A 17,837-nucleotide genomic window follows, 5' to 3' on the forward strand; every position below is an offset into this window, starting at 1 on the left:
TTTTCGGAGAAAAAACATATATAAATAGTGTCACCACAACTTTCAGTAAGTTTTTTTTTTAACTGGAGAAAGGAGTGGGGGGGGGGGCGGCAGAAAAAGTTGGTGTCAATAAGATATGAAACAAACTTGAACTTCAGACTTTATGTCATTGCCGAGAGAACACGTACTCAGTTGATTTATCAAACGAATCTCCTACACTCTAACATGAGAGTGCGGTTAATTAAAAAAAACTTCTCGAGTAGTCTGAAAACATATTGTATTGACAAAATAGTGCAAACCATCTTTTCTCTCAATGCAACACAAGGGTCCTTTACTTTTTTCAAATTGTGTTATGCTGGTTGTATGGAAACCATTTAATTTTGGCATGTGGTACAGTTGAAGGAGACCCTTATCCCATGGCAGACATGAGCTATAGGTTTCAAGGTATACGTCTGTCCGGACGGCTAGCAGAGGACGTTCGTTTATAGTTATTTAAAAAAATCAAAGCCACTTTTACATAGTGCTTGAGAAGAATAGTTGTTCCAGACGATTATTACTATCTTGTGTTAAAGGCACAGTGCAGCTCACAGCCTTTGCGTTTTTGTTGCAGCTGAGTGCATTTACAGTTCAAAAATCCTCCTATGGTAGTAAAACAAACCCAAAACTACCCAACGACGACATCTGTGAAGCTCGACAGTTTTTTGTTCACGCGAGTGCATAAATTAACCTAGTTATTACGTGGTGTTTGGTCGGAGTTCGATTCAACTGAGTGATTCCGGCCTCCATTTTGTTTTACACAAACTCATGATGACGTCTGACATAGTTTGCTAGTGACGTGTCTTTTTATGCATGATGTGGAGATCTACCTGATCTAAATTTAGATCCAAAAATAGGCCAAGACCAGCCGGGTCCGAGTACGAAATTAATGCGTAAATAAATCGCAGTTCTCGACTCTTTGGGTGCAAGTCAATGAAACTTGGTAGTTCTTCTAACGGATAGCTGCCTGAGGTATGACTAAAAGCCCCAGGGGCTCCATGCACCTGGATTTAACAAGTTCAGTACCTTTAAAAGGGTTAAGTCCTGTCCCTAATCGTTTTTGCTCTACCCTCGTCAATGTTTGAGTAATACGGCCAAAAACGGTTACATTTAAACCCCGAACGAGCCTCAGTAATGAACCCCCTGACCTCTCTACTGTGTGGGTTGCACGGGGTTTTTTCCACACCTGTCAAGTTGCATTTCACTGCATTCCTCGGCCAGGCTCTTTCATGTGAGCGTAACAGTTTTAAAAAGCACGAGAGTTCAAATGAATATATTAAAATGTAACATTGAGCGTGGGGCTCATTTCGGGTATAAAACTGAGTGGCTTTCCTCTTGATTTGCAAAAATGTACGTGTACAGAGCTTAAACTGCACAAGCTTAAAACCAGTGATTTTAACAGAAGTTAGTACTAATCGTGCAAAACAACTTTTCTTCTCTAGATTTTTTTTAAAAATAATTAAAAACGTCCTCTGCTAGCCGACCGGACAGACTATACATTCCTTGTCATGTAACCTGTTGCCTATCATGTCAGCAAACACATACTTGTTCAGGCTTTTCCATGGGATGTGAGCCTCTTTCAAATGGACCACATGCCAAAGTTAAATGGCCTGCCTGCTTACTTCATGTGCAGAGTGAGAATGTTTGATTGGATTAATAATCAAAAATCAGATAGACTGCTAACGTTCCAAAATTCAGAATCAAAAAAACGAGAATGGTAGGTTACTGGAACGTTATCTTTATGACAAAAACACAAAACAAAAATAATAACAAAAATAATGTTCTTGTTCTTCTTTTATTGGATACCAGTGCCAACATGCGCAATTGATTCATTAAAATCGTCACAATCTGCACAACATGCAGCCAGGTTGTTGGCTGTTGGTATGTATTGATGTAAAAGGAAGCTCAAACTTCTTGTGAGAGCCTTAACAGATCTGTAGCGGTGAACCTGATCGCTCCCAGCAATGTATCTAAGATGTCTGAGAAGATACGGATAAGATTTCATATAGTCTTGTGAGGTAACCTCATTGAAATTCAGACTGCTTTTTCACTGCGGAAAGCGAGCTGCCAATACAGTACGGCGCTACCCGTTTGGGTTTTTTCCTGCGTGTGTGTATTCATGTTACAACCCCTAAGACTTTCGCTGTGAACTTGGGTTTTTTATCGTGCGCGTGCGTGCACACGGACAGCGGTGTTCGGACACCGAAGAGAGTCTGCACAAAGTTGACTCTGAAAAATAGATCCCATTAAGGAAATATTGAAATAGAAGTACTTTTAAGCTTTACTTGTAACCCCGTTTTACGTGATTTTAAAGCGTACCAGATCAAAATGCTGGTGTTAAGCATGATGGCTCTCACTAATTGATTGTCTGTCATTTGAAGTGGACCTTGTCAATTTACCAGGCAAACCTCTCTCCCCCATATCTCCTTCGTGTCTCCTTCATTAACAAGAGCACACACAAATGAACATTAAGGAGCAGAGATAGTATGAATGAAAGGAGGTCATGTGGCGGGCGATGGCGGAGGGCGGGGGTGGTAGACGGGTTCAGGGGGGGGGGGGTATATTATTGAAATGTGGGGTGAATATTCCAGTAAGGATTATTTTGCGTTTCGTCAGTAGGAGGATGAGCGAGAACTCTCAACTAGTCGGTTTTCGAAATTTAGATTTAAAGGATTTGCATGATTGCGTGTTTTCCTTTCCCATTTTTCTCGCTCTCCCTTGCAGGTCATTCCTTTCCTAATTTGCTTGCCTAAGGCTTCTAGAAAGCTAGAAATCAAAAGTAAACCATGCGGTATAATTATTACATTACAGCCAATATATTCTCATCCTTTGATGTTTGTGTGAACAATGAAGTGAACTCGTCAAATCTAACACAACGGGTACTCATTTTCGACGAAAACTACAGCAGTTAGTATGCCCTGGAACTAGTTTGAGCGTAACAAAACGAGACTACCCTCCCTCTGTTTCCCCCAGTTTACCGGAGCATTTTATCAGTCGCGGAGATAGCTCAGTCGGTAGCGACGCTGGCTTAAAACCAGTTCTCACTATCGGCGTGGGTTCGACCCCCACGTTCAGCGAGGGATTTATTTCCAATAGTCAACTTTGTGCAGACTCTCCTCGGTGTCCGAACACCCTCCGTGTGCACGCATGCGCACGGCAAAAAACCTAAGTTCGCAGCAAAAAGTCTTGGAAACATGAATACACGCATGCAGAATAAAGAAAAGAAAATGGGTAGCGCCGTAATGAATGGCAGCTCACTTTCCCCCAGTGAGAAAGCAGCCCGAGTGTCCATGAGGGTAACGTATCAGAGGACAATATGAAAGCAATACCAATACCAAACTGGTGTCCGTGTCCTCATACAGAAACGTTAGCCTTATTCACGAGTTTATTAAGATAATAAGATTGATTTGATTGATTGATTGAGTTCTCCCTGTGTGCAGTTTTTGGCGATCGCAGGCAAGTTCATGCGCATCTTCAACCTCATCTGCCTGATGTTCCTGCTGGGCCACTGGAATGGCTGCCTGCAGTTCCTCGTGCCCATGCTCCAGGACTACCCCAAGGCCAGCTGGGTCGCCATTGAGGAGCTACAGGTACAGTGGTGACATCATTCCATTTTTTTTTTTTTTTTTTTTTTAAAGCATATGAATATATATTACGACGATGTCCTGTACGAAGGTTCACCTAAAGATGCACTATTCGTAGAATGCTACTCAATGTATGGGTAAGGAAAGCAGCCAAAGTAAACACACTGCTTAGCCTGTGGTGTTTTCGTTTTGTTTGTTTGATTTGTTGACTTGAGAAATTAGATCATGTGAGTGCAAAAGCGCGGGACTGTTATCCTTAGAAAGACATGCAAATGCTTTACGGCGGTAGGGTCTATTAAATTTCGAAATATGGGCCAACTCTCCACAGAAAGAATGAAAACCTGAACGATTTGATTCTGGCCGTATGTGTGTGTGTGTGTCTCGTTTCAAAGACAACGAAGACAATCCATGAATATGGTAAAGAGAGCTCAGTGCTAGTGCAAGAAAGTAGTAGCCGCATGCTATTGTTTATGTGGATGAACTTAGTGTTTTGATCTTAGATCGAAGGTTAGTGACCTTTTCACAAGACATTGTACATTTTCTCATGTCATTTTCAATAAGTTTACTCGTAAAACGGTATATTTTCAGAAAGTCTTTAAAAACTAAATTGTCCCCTGAATGTGCAGTGCGCAAGAGCAGTGCAGTTAACTAAAGCAGCAAACAACCAGAAACAAATAGACTGATTACGTTCCAAACTAAAAAAGATAAGACAGTTTTCTCATTGGAACGTTTTGTTATAATTTCATAAAGGCAGCGGTTATGTCTATGACGGGTTCCTTTGTGCAGCTCAAACCATGGCATACATTTACGATAGAATTCCCTTTCTAATTCCTTTCCTCCCAAATGTGAAGAGCAAAAGCCTCCCGCCTGAGCACTTAAGACCCTCTTCAAATGTGTGTTAATCAGATTCAGTATTTTTTGAAAATAACACGATAGAGTCCTTGAAGTGCACGCAAAGTTTCGCACGCAACTTCTGCAAAAAAATAGCTTTGCTTTTAAGAGTGCGATGTGCAGAGAGAGGGGGAGAGACAGAGAGACAGACGGAGACAGACAGACAGAGACGTGAACAGACTGACTGACTGACGGATTAACACAGACAGACAGTCAGACAGACACACAGACAAACAGACACACAGAGAAAAAAAGTCGGAATAGGGCAATTCCAAAAACAATGCTCACCTAAGCCTGAAATTCAAAATGGAATTGACGGCTTTTTCACCGTACATATGGCATGAGAGATGTTTATAGTTACTCATACCATTCATCGTTTGCCTCTTATTCACTCCTTTTGCATGCCGCCATTTTGTTTTTGATGCCATTTGGGAACGCGCCGTGTAAAGTCAATTTATGACAACTTTTAAGAATGCCATCGCGTGTGCTAGTTTTCATCTTTTTGGTTTCGAAAATTAGTCAAAGTTGCTAGAGAAGCCTTAAACTATCGTTTGATCTGTTTTTCAAATATCTAATGATAATACTTTTTGAGATATATTCGAAACATTTTCCACCCCAAAATGGTGCCACGTCAGTGACGTTTTGGGTATAAAAACGTTTTGCGGCGATGAACCGATCGGTTGTTTGATTTCTTTTTTTGAGTTTTCTTAGCTTTACAATGAAGGAGTCCAACCATGTGATTTATGTTTTTTTGTTGTCCCCATTTTGTTGTGCACAAAGTGCGTCACTGACGTGGCACTGTTTTGTAACGTCTGTGGCACTTTGATTCCATGTGTACTTGTTTCTGGTAGATTTTAACAAATTTCTTTGTGATATTCTTTTATTTTCTAACTCTTTTTCTAAACACAGTTGTTACTGGAGAAAGCTGAGCACGAAAAGGAGATCATTTGGCCTTTATTTTTAATATTTAGTGCAATTAAACCGAGTGATTTGTAGGAGATATGATCCCCAAAAAATGATCAAAACGCTATTATAAATGTTTCAGGTAACTGATCATCTTAAGTAATATATCATTGGAAAGGTAAAACATTTAACTGGTTAACCTTTCAGAGATGAGGTCATTAGGTTGCTACGTCATAAATGACGAGGAATCAAACTAGGTCACTTTTGAACTATGCTTCAAAACGGGGTCTTTGTCAAGCACCATGAACAACTCCACTTCTGTGCAAGAGTGTAGCTAGGTAATGACGCAAAGGAAATTTCTACAAAGGTGAAGAAAGTTACATGAATCAAAGCTGCTTCATATTCTACAATCTGACAAAATAAAACGGAAATCAAAACTGGAGAAAAAAGGAACAACTCTGAATAGCCAAAAAGACTTCCGGGAACTCTTCACACAAGACGAATGTAGCTGCTGTATCAAAACTTACAAAACTAAGATTAAACGTGTACATACGAGTATATTGTGCCTGACTTAAACTTTCATATAGAACATTCCGCAGAATTCTACACAATGACCTTCAGTTTAAAAAGTTGGCCGCAAAATGGATGCCTTGTAAGCTGACAGGGAACTGGAAGAAGCAACAGGTTCCTGCTGCACGCCATCCGCTCAACCGTTTTGAACGAAGTAGACCCAAACTTGTGATGAATGAAGTCACTGATAATGAGATTTTGGTTTCCTTCTATATTATTGCCAGAAAACACAAAACAGAGCTCGATTGGACCACAATGACGTGACTCACCAAATTTGTATGTAAGGTTTTCAAAGTAGAAACAGTGCTATTCGCTGATATGTCTGCTAACAGAACTGTCACTGTCCCATACTGCGTAGAAACCTTATTACTCAAACTTACTCACAAGTTCAGCAGTCAACGACTAAACTGCGAAACCCAGACTTCCCTTCTCTTCCATGACAATGCCAGTCTCCACACAATAAGGGCCATAACTCCATTCCTTAAAGTCTAAATAATCCCATCTTTGCCTCAATACCTAAGACTTTAAAATTGGCAATCTGGTGGCTGCTCCGCCTGGCGTCTGGCATTATGGGGTTAGTGCTAGGACTGGTTGGTCCGGTGTCAGAATAATGTGACTGGGTGAGACATGAAGCCTGTGCTGCGACTTCTGTCTTGTGTGTGGCGCACGTTATATGTCAAAGCAGCACTGCCCTGATATGGCCCTTCGTGGTCGGCTGGGCGTTAAGCAAACAAACAAACAAATCTTTGCCTCACACACTCTACAGGCCTGATTTTAATCCTTGTGATTTCTGGTTATTCCCTCTATGAAAACAAGACTTTGTGTCAAGACATTTTATTGTTTCCAAGACATCAAAAGGGTGACAAATCTGAGCTTAAACCCAACCCCAAATAAGGCCATCTTAAGGCGTCTACTTCGCTCAGGCACTTGTGACTTTGCATCGATGTAGGAGGAGAGTGTTTCTAATGGGTACTGTAATTTGAGCCAGATACGCCAAACAGTCTCCGCGAAAATCACATTTGATCATTTTGTTTGGATCATACCTCGTAGCACTAATTCTCATGCAACGATGTTGGAGTTTAGTTATGTACAGATTTACAATTAACGTGATATTCTCAACAAACACCAACAAAAAATAAAGTGGAATAGTGAGTTGCACATTTAGGATCTTGTCAAATGTACATACTCATTTGTTTTACGTGAGTGTACAATGGTTGTTAAATTGCCGGGAAGAAAGACAGCCAAGAACGTCAAAATAATGACTGCACAATACAAAACCGTTTAAATGACGTTTTCGAGCTTGAATCAGGAGCCATTTATCTTTCTGATGATGTGTACCTGTTCGCCCGCCACGTTTGAATGCAATATTTTTTTTAATCAAGGCGTTGTCTGAAGCGGATAAGAATAAAATCGAGTGACCTTGACCGGTGACCTTGAGAAGTGACCTTGACCCGGAATACTTTAAATATGTTTTCTGGAGGTGTATGTTTCATTAATGTGTATCAATGTATGCAGAAAATGTCCAATTCAAATCATTAGTTCACAAGTTATTTAGATGGGCAATCATGGCGTCGGTAGACCAACGGGCGGACCAACGGACAGACGGACGGAGAGACAAAGAACCGTATAGTGGTTCAACAATGGCTGAGAAGAACAATTATCAGTTAAACATCGTCCGTGCAAAACTACCTATATTTTAACACCAAAAACAGATTACTATTGAACATTGAATTTACACGTGCCACGTCAGTGACGCTACATATTAACCGCTTGTGGGAAGGATACATTTGATATTTGCAATTTTTTTCATAGTTCAGTAAATATGATATGTCTTGACTATGATCTACCAAAAAATCACATGATTTAGTTGCCTAAACTCATAGAATTTTAGAATTTTGCTTAGTGAGTGAAATGCAGGTGAGCATTTTTGCCACGTCAGTGACGTTTTTTCAAAATCAAGTTAAATACCCTTAGCTATTTTTACCTTAACATTTTTCACCTTGGGTAGGAAGGTTGTCATGTTTGGGGAAATCTCTGCATAAATTTGAGTTAATAAAAGCATCATGAATATTGCTTTTATGGCAAATAATGTCTGATTTTTTTGTGCGAATGCCACGTCAGTGACGCTGGAATTGCCAATATTAAAATTGTATCCCTCTGAAGATCGCTCTGAAGGTTTTGCTATCCGAGGCCGTGTTTTGTTTTGTAATGAATATCAGAAATAAGAAGGAGATAGTTCATGCGTTTTGAAATACAAAGTTGCACAACTTAAGAAGAAAAACGAATGTATGCATACACGCAGAACGTTTCATAATATTACTGATCTGTTGATCAGCTATCAAATTTTAGACTCCGGCAGTTTTCTGTTTTTCTTCGTGTTATGTAAAACATAAGTAGTGGTGGGCATCGAAATCACTAGCTACGTTAGTTCTACTTTTAACATAAAGGTATTGTGTATCAAAATCCCTAACGATGTTAATTCTTTCCAAAGTTTTGTCTGCGTGAACGGTATTACCCCAGCATTGAAAAGGACATACCAGGCGGAATGAGTTGCGTGTTGCGTTCAATAGGAGTCAGTATAGGTTGACATTTCACTCGGGATCATTTTGTAATATGAGGACTTTCTGCAGAAAATAAGCTTCCGGCATATTAGGAAAGTCTGGAAAGAGATGTGTGACCGTGACATTTTGCCTTTATAGGGTACTCAGCTCTCTCTCTCTCTCTCTCTCTCTCTCTCTCTCTCTCTCTCTCTCTCTCTCTCTCTCTCTCTCTCTCTCTCTCTCTCTCTCTCTCTCTCTCTCTCTCTCTCTCTCTCTCTCTCTCTCTCTAACCGGCACGGTTGGCCTTGTGGTAAGGCGTCCGCCCCGTGATCGGGAAGTCGTGGATTCGAACCCCGGCCGGGTCATACCTAAGACTTTAAAATTGGCAATCTAGTGGCTGCTCCGCCTGGCGTCTGGCATTATGGGGTTAGTGCTAGGACTGGTTGGTCCGGTGTCAGAATAATGTGACTGGGTGAGACATGAAGCCTGTGCTGCGACTTCTGTCTTGTGTGTGGCGCACGTTATATGTCAAAGCAGCACCGCCCTGATATGACCCTTCGTGGTCGGCTGGGCGTTAAGCAAACAAACAAACAAACAAACAAACAAACTCTCTCTCTCTCTCTCTCTCTCTCTCTCTCTCTCTCTCTCTCTCTCTCTCTCTCTCTCTCTCTCTCTCTCTCTCTCTCTCTCTCTCTCCCTCTCTCGCGACGCCGGCATAGAACCTGAAAAGAAAAGGCCCCGGGCATCTTGAACCTTGTACCTTGTAACTGGCCTTGAGACCGATTACTGGCCGCGTGTTCAAGATGAGGCCCCGGGACGCACTACATATCCGTTACCTTCAGCTTCGTCTGTATACCTGTTTTTAAGAAAATGGTCTGCCAGTTCTGTACCGAGGCAAATTGACAGAGTTAATCTAACCAATATCACCATGATTTTTTTGTGAAGGGCTCAGAGAACTTCCAAAATTCGGCATTACGTTAAAGCGAGCGTTCCAAAGACCATGTGTCGGCGAGGAGTGTGCCTTCTGAGAGCACGAATACACCCTAAGTACGATGTGTCTGAAAAGACCTCCGCGCGGAGGGGTTTTGCGACCAGCGTAGCAAAGATAAAGAGGGACTTTTCCTCGGCTCGCGCGGCAGCAAGCACTATGTCTCTAGACTGAATAGGAACCTTTTGGTCTTTGGACCCTCTATAGTTCCTACACATTAAAGTTGGGGGTCCCAGGACCCCATAGGTAGAGCGTCTGTGGGGAACCCTGTATGCGCCTGATTTTTTTATAATTTAATGTTGAAACCAAGCACTGAGTGTTAATGTACGCAATATCATCTTGATAAATCACTTTATAACTTCAAGTGTAAAGTTATAGTTCTCCGAATTTTCCGCCAACGTATTCACTTTCAGTAAACAAGCTAAACTCTTTTAAAGCTTGAAACATCAGGGGAACTATGATTCAAAACATACAAGCAGTTGCCATATATTCAAAGCTTTCAAAGTGCAAAGATTCGAAACAAGAAAGGACAAAATCAATGTTTCATTCGTTAATTCCGCTTTTTGGCCCTCGTGCCAATGGTGGGGGGGGGGGTGGGGGTAACGATAGCTCCAAAGTGTCTGGCACCATTAAAGGTCCTTTTCTTTCCTTGTAGACTATGGTGAAAATAACGATAGACCTGTCCAGGTTTGTACATGGTATTAGACCATTCTTCCACTTCTATATGGCAGTGTGCAGCTCCCTGCTGTTAGTGCCGACGTGGAATCTTGTGCTGAATTCATTTCATGACTGACACCTATGTCAATCAGCAAAATGAATTTTAACAAACATTTTCAAAATCCCCTAAAACGAAAATGTCTATACGCGCAGACGTAGCCAGGATGTTGATTTTTGGGATGTGTCCAATTGGAAGGATATGGTCTTATCCCATGTAAAAAAACCTTGGCAGATCTGGGGTGGTTATCAAGACGGCTTACGCCAGAATGAAAGCATGTTAAATGGAGATGTGGAAGCGGGGGGAGGGGGGTAAAGGCACGTGGCGCGTGCTGTCCAGAAAACCAGAAGAGGGGAGGGCAGTAAAAGAGACAGATTTAATGCCGGCCTGTGGAGTTCAATGATGAATAAACCTCCCTGGGTGTTCCGATTCGGAGGGAGATGTCAGTGGTGAGGTAGCAACTTCGCATTAGGAACACATCAGACGGGGGTGAACTCTGTTTAATACGCGCATTTATGTGTACGAACCCTTGCCCACGTATCAGGGGCAATAGTTCTTAGATTTCCCCACAGTGTTGCTGCGTGCTTTTACAGAGGAAAATGTATCTCTTATTGGTCGTTTCAAAGTTGCTGATATCGTCATTTGAGAAATGAATAGTTGAGATTTATTTTATTTGGCATGTACATTTCGCAGGTGCTGTTCCCTGCTTCCAACTCCTCTAGTTCTTCTTCGTCTTCTTCAACGCTAGTTCTCCTTCTTCCTTCTTCTTCTTCTTCTCAAGTTCTTCTGCTTCTTCTTCTTCTTCTTCTTCTTCTTCTTCTTCTCAAGTTCTTCTGCTTCTTCTTCTTCTTCTTCTTCTTCTTTTTTCTTCGCCTATAGAACAGGTCTACCGTAGCCTCAGCACAAAACACTGCCACAATACACGATTCATGGCGGTTATAACATTCCGTGGCTTGCCATAAAACACCTGTTACCAGCATGTCCACCCTAAACCTCCGCTTGGAGCATGCACAACGTGGTTCTGTCAAACTCACTGTTCACCTTGTCCGTTCCCTAAAACACTATCCACAGTGCTCGAAACCTCAATACACCCTTCATGGTGTTCATAAGGTGTTCTAGGCTCTGCCATAAAACACTGATTACCTGCACGTCTACCAAACCCTTCTGCTGGCAGGACGTGCAATGGGCGGGCCAGAACATACAGTACACGATTCGTAGTGTTTACAGTGCATGGTCACCGTGCTTTGCCATAAAACAATAATTACCACTGAACTCTGGAGGCCAGGGATAGTCTGGCCGAGGAGCAGGTGGGGAACGTGTATCATTATTTTGAAGAAATCTAGGTAACTTTAATATAGAAAGGTTGTAAAGTACGAATAGTACTACCTTCTGTTAAACAGGCGTGTTTCCAGCTTTTGCAGTTTAAGTCCTGCACACGGACATTTTCACAAATCAAGAGGAAAAACCCTGACGTTTATACCCGAAACAACCCCCACGCTCAATGTCGCATTTTAATATATTTGTTTGAACTCAAGTGCTTTTTAAAACTGTCATGCTTATAGAACAGAACCTGAACTAGGAATGCAGTGAAACGGAATTTGGCAGGTGTGAAAAAAACCGTGCACCCGGCTCAGTAGAGAGGTCAGTGGGGTGCATTCAAGGTTAAAAGTTACCTTTTTTTGGTGGCATCACTCAAACATTTACTGGGGTAGAGCGAAAACGATTAGGGAAAGCTCTAAACCCTTTAAACACAAGATAGTACCAATTGTTTCGAACAACTGTTCTTCTTTAGCACTATGTAAACATTGCTTAGATTTTTGTTTAAATGATTAAAAACGACCTCCGGTAGCCCTTGGCCGGACTATAGCTAAGTCCGAAAAGCAGTGAAATTGTGATTGTCGGGCCAAAGGTTGGAATCCATGCCAGGACGGACACGGGCCAACCTCAGTTATGCCATGATTCAAAGATGGTATCCATGTCCTACTCCTGTGTCACTGCCGTGTCGGTGCCATTATACTTTTGTTTAAATCGCCGTCGTTCTGCCTGACTGATTACACCTAAACACGCAAAACTGATCAATTATGACCAGCATAAAATGAAAATGTCGCTTGGCTTCCCTCTCTTGAACTGAATAAGGAAACAGACTTGCAATGGTCTCAAATAGCACTGACTGTTGAAGAGACGATAAACAATGACAACCAACCGACCAACCAACCAACCAACCAATCCCTCTCATGGGATTCCCTTTACATTTTATTTTGTATTGAACTACTCAACGCTTGTGTTTTCAGGACGCGCACTGGGCGGAGCAGTACACGTGGGCGTTGTTTAAGGCGCTGTCCCACATGCTGTGTATCGGGTATGGCCGATTCCCGCCTCAAAACATGTCGGACACGTGGCTGACTATCCTCAGCATGCTGAGCGGGGCCACGTGTTACGCCCTCTTCCTGGCTCACACCACCACCCTCATCCAGTCCTTCGACACGTCCAGACGACTCTACAACGAAAAGGTAGGGGAGGCGGTCGCACCGCAGTACTCGCAGTACTCAGCGATTTACTGTTGTTCTGTTTCATACTTACATATCGATGACAGTAGGTCCAAGGTAAGGCGTGTCTTTGAACTTCCCCACAAAGCAGAAATAAAGTTAAGAGTTCCCCACAAAGCAGAAATGAAGTTAAGTTTTGTCAGTTTTAAAGAGTTCACGACTTTACTTTAGCAATATAATTCTTGTTTTTATTCAAACTGTCTCGTCAGTAACCAACGAGGAATCGAAAGAAAATGAAGTTAGTATATATGTGTAAATAGATTGGCACCCTTGAACAAAGCCTTCTTGGGTCTTTAGTGCCATGCCTTGTCAGCAATTGTGCAAAGGTTGACGGTCGCCAAAGTAAGTGTTCGTGTTCCTATTGTTTTCCATTTTATCATTGTATCATTTTTACATGGGATAAAATATTGTATAAACGAAGTGTTTGCTTGTATCTAGTTACACCTGGTCTGCCTCAGGCTTTGGACTTAAAAGAAACGAGTGTGAACATTTGTCATAAACTTATGTACTTTAACGTTTTGTGTCCCATTACCAAAAAAGCTTTGACTTTGTATTCAATTGGGTCATCCCTCTTAGCTCTGCCACCACCATATATAAATATAAATTGTTACCCTGAAAGTCCTTTGTTTGTTGTAAATCTAAGCCTGTACAGTATTACCATTAACTGCATTTAACATCAAACCAACAAACGTCGTATTTTTCCATTTCAGTTCAAGCAAGTGGAGGAGTATATGATATACCGGAAGTTACCACGGAGTCTGCGCCAACGGATCACAGACTACTACGAACATCGGTACCAGGGCAAGATGTTTGACGAGCACACCATTTTATCGGAACTCAACGAGTGTTTGCATTACGTAAGTTTCTTTGTTCTTAATTGTCTGTGTACAGAACATTCTTTTTTATATTTGACTCTCGCCCTCTTGAGATCGAAGAACCGATACCTTACTGATGGAGGTTCTAGTTTTGTCTATAATTAAACGTTCCAGTGATTAAGAAATCGTGATTCTTGACTTTGGAACGTTGGCAGTCCATATGTTCAGAACGTCTTTACTTTGTTTTTTTTCTTTTGCCTTCTGCTCTTGGTTTTCCTTCTTTGGAAGACAAGATGGGATGACTTTGAATAGAATTGTTAAGATTATCACGCAGGCAGAAAACGAAATAGTATCATATATATACTCAACTTCTGTCACGGTGCTGTGATTAACGCCAAGTTTCTAGTATTTAACTGCTATGGAGCATTTCTATATGAATGTTTCTGACTATGACGGATTTAAAGCAATGACTACCTTTTCAGGGGCGATCATTTGCCGCAATGTCGCATTATTTTGCGACAGGGGAATTCGGAAATCGATTTGCGACAGAGCAGTGATCAACAAAATACACATGCGTAAAGTAACTACAGGGGCGAAGGTTGCAGCAATATTGTGGTGACTAGCACCTTTGCTTCTTTTTCGAGTTGTGTGGTCACCCCTGCCACCGAGGTTCCTACGATGATACATTCTTTTGTTGCTTTGTCTATTAACTTGACCAAAATATACCTGTTGTGAGAGGACACCTCTAATGTAGGGACACTCATGTCCGGTCCAAAGGGTGATCTCTCGTCGCAGGTATCACTGCACTGAACTGGGTTAGTGGCGAAGTGCTGTTTCCGAGCATGGCTAATTTTATGACTGCAAAATCACGAAGACACATTAACTCTCCGAGGGCCATTGCCAGTCAGCCACTTTCCCTTAGGGCTTGCTCAAGAGCAAATCGTAGAGTGCATGCCAAATCTACCGTCATTGTGGCACGTCAGACGGTCAATAGGACGGCGGCGTCAGGCTCAGGGCGGGATCAGGCGGACAAGCCCATTAGAAAATGATTAATGATTGCAGTCCGTCTTGCATGCCCGCAGAGACTGATGGCCGATGGGTTTCTAATGCCCAGCCCGGGCCCCGGTCGTCAGCGGATTGCCAGTCTTCACCTCAGGGAAGCCAGCTCGTCAACGAGAGTCAGTCTGCCGGCCACCTCAGGCTAAAGTCCTCAACAGATTTGGGCCGCCCAACCACCCCACTTTTGGATCCCCGCGATTAGCTGTCCTCGCTACTGGCGCGTCATTTACGCTTAGCTTTGTTCCTGACTAAAGCCGGTGTCTGTTGTCTACCGGTCTGATCCAGTCTTGGCCAGGATGTTTGGTAAGATTCGGACAGCTTCGGCCAGCCGGTGGTATTATCACGAAATTAACGACCTTTGCCTTCTTGAATGATTAATTTGAAGACAACCTCATACCGTATGATCTTTTCTTCTCTTTGTTTCCCCTTTTCTTATTTTCTTCATTCCTTTTTTTTCGTGCGTGGTTTGTGTTTGTTTTTTACTCCAGACCCCACATATGTGGATGATCAGTGTGAGTGGGGCATACCGCATTTCTGTATGTCCGGATTTGTCTGCAGCCTGTCGTTAATCATCAGCGATTAGTACCCACATCTGCCAAATGTGGACGACGACAAGTACAAGGAAGCACTCAAGCAGAGTTGAGTTCTGGCGCTTAATGACTGCGACCCGGAAGACTTTGTCCATTTCCCTGCTCCTCATGATTGAGGGTGATTGAGGATTATATAAAGGCTATAGCCCCGCTATGGTCCCTCGTGCCTGCAAAGGACTGAGGTCTGAGCCAGGAAATCCGATTGCAGTTGCAGACATCCAGCGGGGCTTGGACTATTCACTTACTTTTTGTCGCAAATCACGTCAACGTTGGTTCTCGTTTCGGTAACCTCTCGCTCATTCCTTGCTTGTACTACTGGGCAGTTGTGGGAGGATGCAGACCTCAGTCTCCTCCCGCGCCAACCCCTTTTAACCGGAAACACAGGATTGTTTTCTTTTCATTTCCATTACTTTATTGTCCCATCGCTGGGAAATTCGGGTCGCTTCCTCCAAGTGGAAAGCTAGCAGCAACAGAGTCGCGCTACCCAGGTGTATGGGTGTTTGGGTGTTATCAGCCACCTGCACTGATGGCAGAATGACCGAGGTCTTTTACGTGCCGTCTCTGAGTCTGCACATAAAGTTGACCCGTGTCCGTCCCGGGCCGGATTAGAACCTGCGACCCTAGGATCTCAAGTCTAGTGCTCTACCTAAAGAGCTACTGGGATTGGTCCTAAATTGTTCCATTTTTACATTTAGTCAAGTTTTGACTAAATGTTTTAACATAGAGGGGGGAATCGAGACGAGGGTCGTGGTGTATGTGTGTGTGTGTGTGTGTCTGTGTGTGTGTGTGTGTGTGTGTGTGTGTGTGTGTCTGTCTGTCTGTCTGTCTGTCTGTGTGTCAGTCTGTGTGTCTGTCTGTGCGTGTGTGTGTGTAGAGCGATTCAGACTAAACTACTGGACCGATCTTTATGAAATTTTACATGAGAGTTTCTGGGAATGATATCCCCGGACGTTGTTTTCATTTTTTCGATAAATGTCTTTGATGACGTCATATCCGGCTTTTTGTAAAAGTTGAGGCGGCACTGTCACAACCTCATTTTTCAATCAAATTGATTGAAATTTTGGCCAAGCAATCTTCGACGAAGGCCGGACTTCGGTATTGCATTTCAGCTTGGTGGCTTAAAAATTAATTAATGACTTTGGTCATTAAAAATCTGAAAATTGTAAAAAGAAAAAAAAATTATAAAACGATCCAAATTTACGTTTATCTTATTCTTCATCATTTCCTGATTCCAAAAACATATAAATATGTTATATTTGGATTAAAAACAAGCTCTGAAAATTAAAAATATAAAAATTATGATCAAAATTAAAATTTCGAAATCAATTTAAAAACACTTTCATCTTATTCCTTGTCGGTTCCTGATTCCAAAAACATATAGATATGATATGTTTGGATTAAAAACACGCTCAGAAAGTTAAAACGAAGAGAGGTACAGAAAAGCGTGCTATCCTTCTCAGCGCAACTACTACCCCGCTCTTCTTGTCAATTTCACTGCCTTTGCCACGAGCGGTGGACTGACGATGCTACGAGTATATGGTCTTGCTGAAAAGAGAAGAGAGGTACAGAAAAGCGTGCTATCCTTCTCAGCGCAACTACTACTCCGCTCTTCTTGTCAATTTCACTGCCTTTGCCACCGGCACGGTTGGCCTAGTGGTAAGGCGTCCGCCCCGTGATCGGGAGGTCGTGGGTTCGAACCCCGGCCGGGTCATACCAAAGACTTTAAAATTGGCAATCTAGTGGCTGCTCCGCCTGGCGTCTGGCATTATGGGGTTAGTGCTAGGACTGGTTGGTCCGGTGTCAGAATAATGTGACTGGGTGAGACATGAAGCCTGTGCTGTGACTTCTGTCTTGGGTGTGGCGCACGTTAAATGTCAAAGCAGCACTGCCCTGATATGGCCCTTCGTGGTCGGTTGGGCGTTAAGCAAACAAACAAACAAGCAAACAAACTGCCTTTGCCACGAGCGGTGGACTGACGATGCTACGAGTATATGGTCTTGCTGAAAAATTGCAGTGCGTTCAGTTTCATTCTGTGAGTTCGACAGCTTGACTAAATGTTGTATTTTCGCCTTACGCGACTTGTTTTACTTTCATTTTTGTGTAATATCTCAAACGTGCCTCAACGCAATTAGACTACCCACACGAAAATATTAATTTGATGTTGCGAACAACTAAACAGCTAAACGTACATGAAACGAGTAACGTTGTACGTAAAGGTTAATTGCTACGTCAGCTGGAGCAGGCTAACGGAGGATTTTATACGCTTTCCGACATGAGTTTAAAAATGTCTCTGAAATTGTGTTAGACATTGCAATTACACACTATCTGTGACAGAAAAATCCAGCAGCCATAGTGGACATTGCGTAAGATCGTACAAAAACGCCGTGAATAAAAGTGCACTCGATTTCTTTCACAACCTCCAGGTTGTCGGGCAATCATTTTGCATTACCGACCATGTTGTGTTAATGACTTTTTGTCTGTCAGACGCGTACGTCACCTTATTCTATTCATTCGGCTCCTTCGGTCGATCATTGTGAGAGGGCTAATGAGAACTGTCTTCTGCCACTTTCCTTCGTGGAAGTGACATTTTGTGGTTCACGGGGTGCGTATCCCTATAGGTA

General features: G+C 42.5%; 1 protein-coding gene across 1 annotated transcript in view; it reads left to right on the plus strand.

Annotated features, from left to right (window-relative positions):
* LOC138977326 (potassium/sodium hyperpolarization-activated cyclic nucleotide-gated channel 1-like) overlaps nt 1-17,837 on the plus strand; it is a gene marked incomplete at its 5' end in the record, with an annotated part of 43,451 nt that overhangs the window by 14,192 nt on the left and 11,422 nt on the right. Inside the window, 3 exon segments of the mRNA XM_070350228.1 lie at nt 3,456-3,605; nt 12,498-12,716; nt 13,463-13,609. Coding sequence (XP_070206329.1) covers nt 3,456-3,605; nt 12,498-12,716; nt 13,463-13,609 — 516 coding nt within the window.

This window comes from Littorina saxatilis, linkage group LG1 (assembly GCF_037325665.1).
Source record: "Littorina saxatilis isolate snail1 linkage group LG1, US_GU_Lsax_2.0, whole genome shotgun sequence".
Lineage (NCBI taxonomy): Eukaryota > Metazoa > Mollusca > Gastropoda > Littorinimorpha > Littorinidae > Littorina > Littorina saxatilis.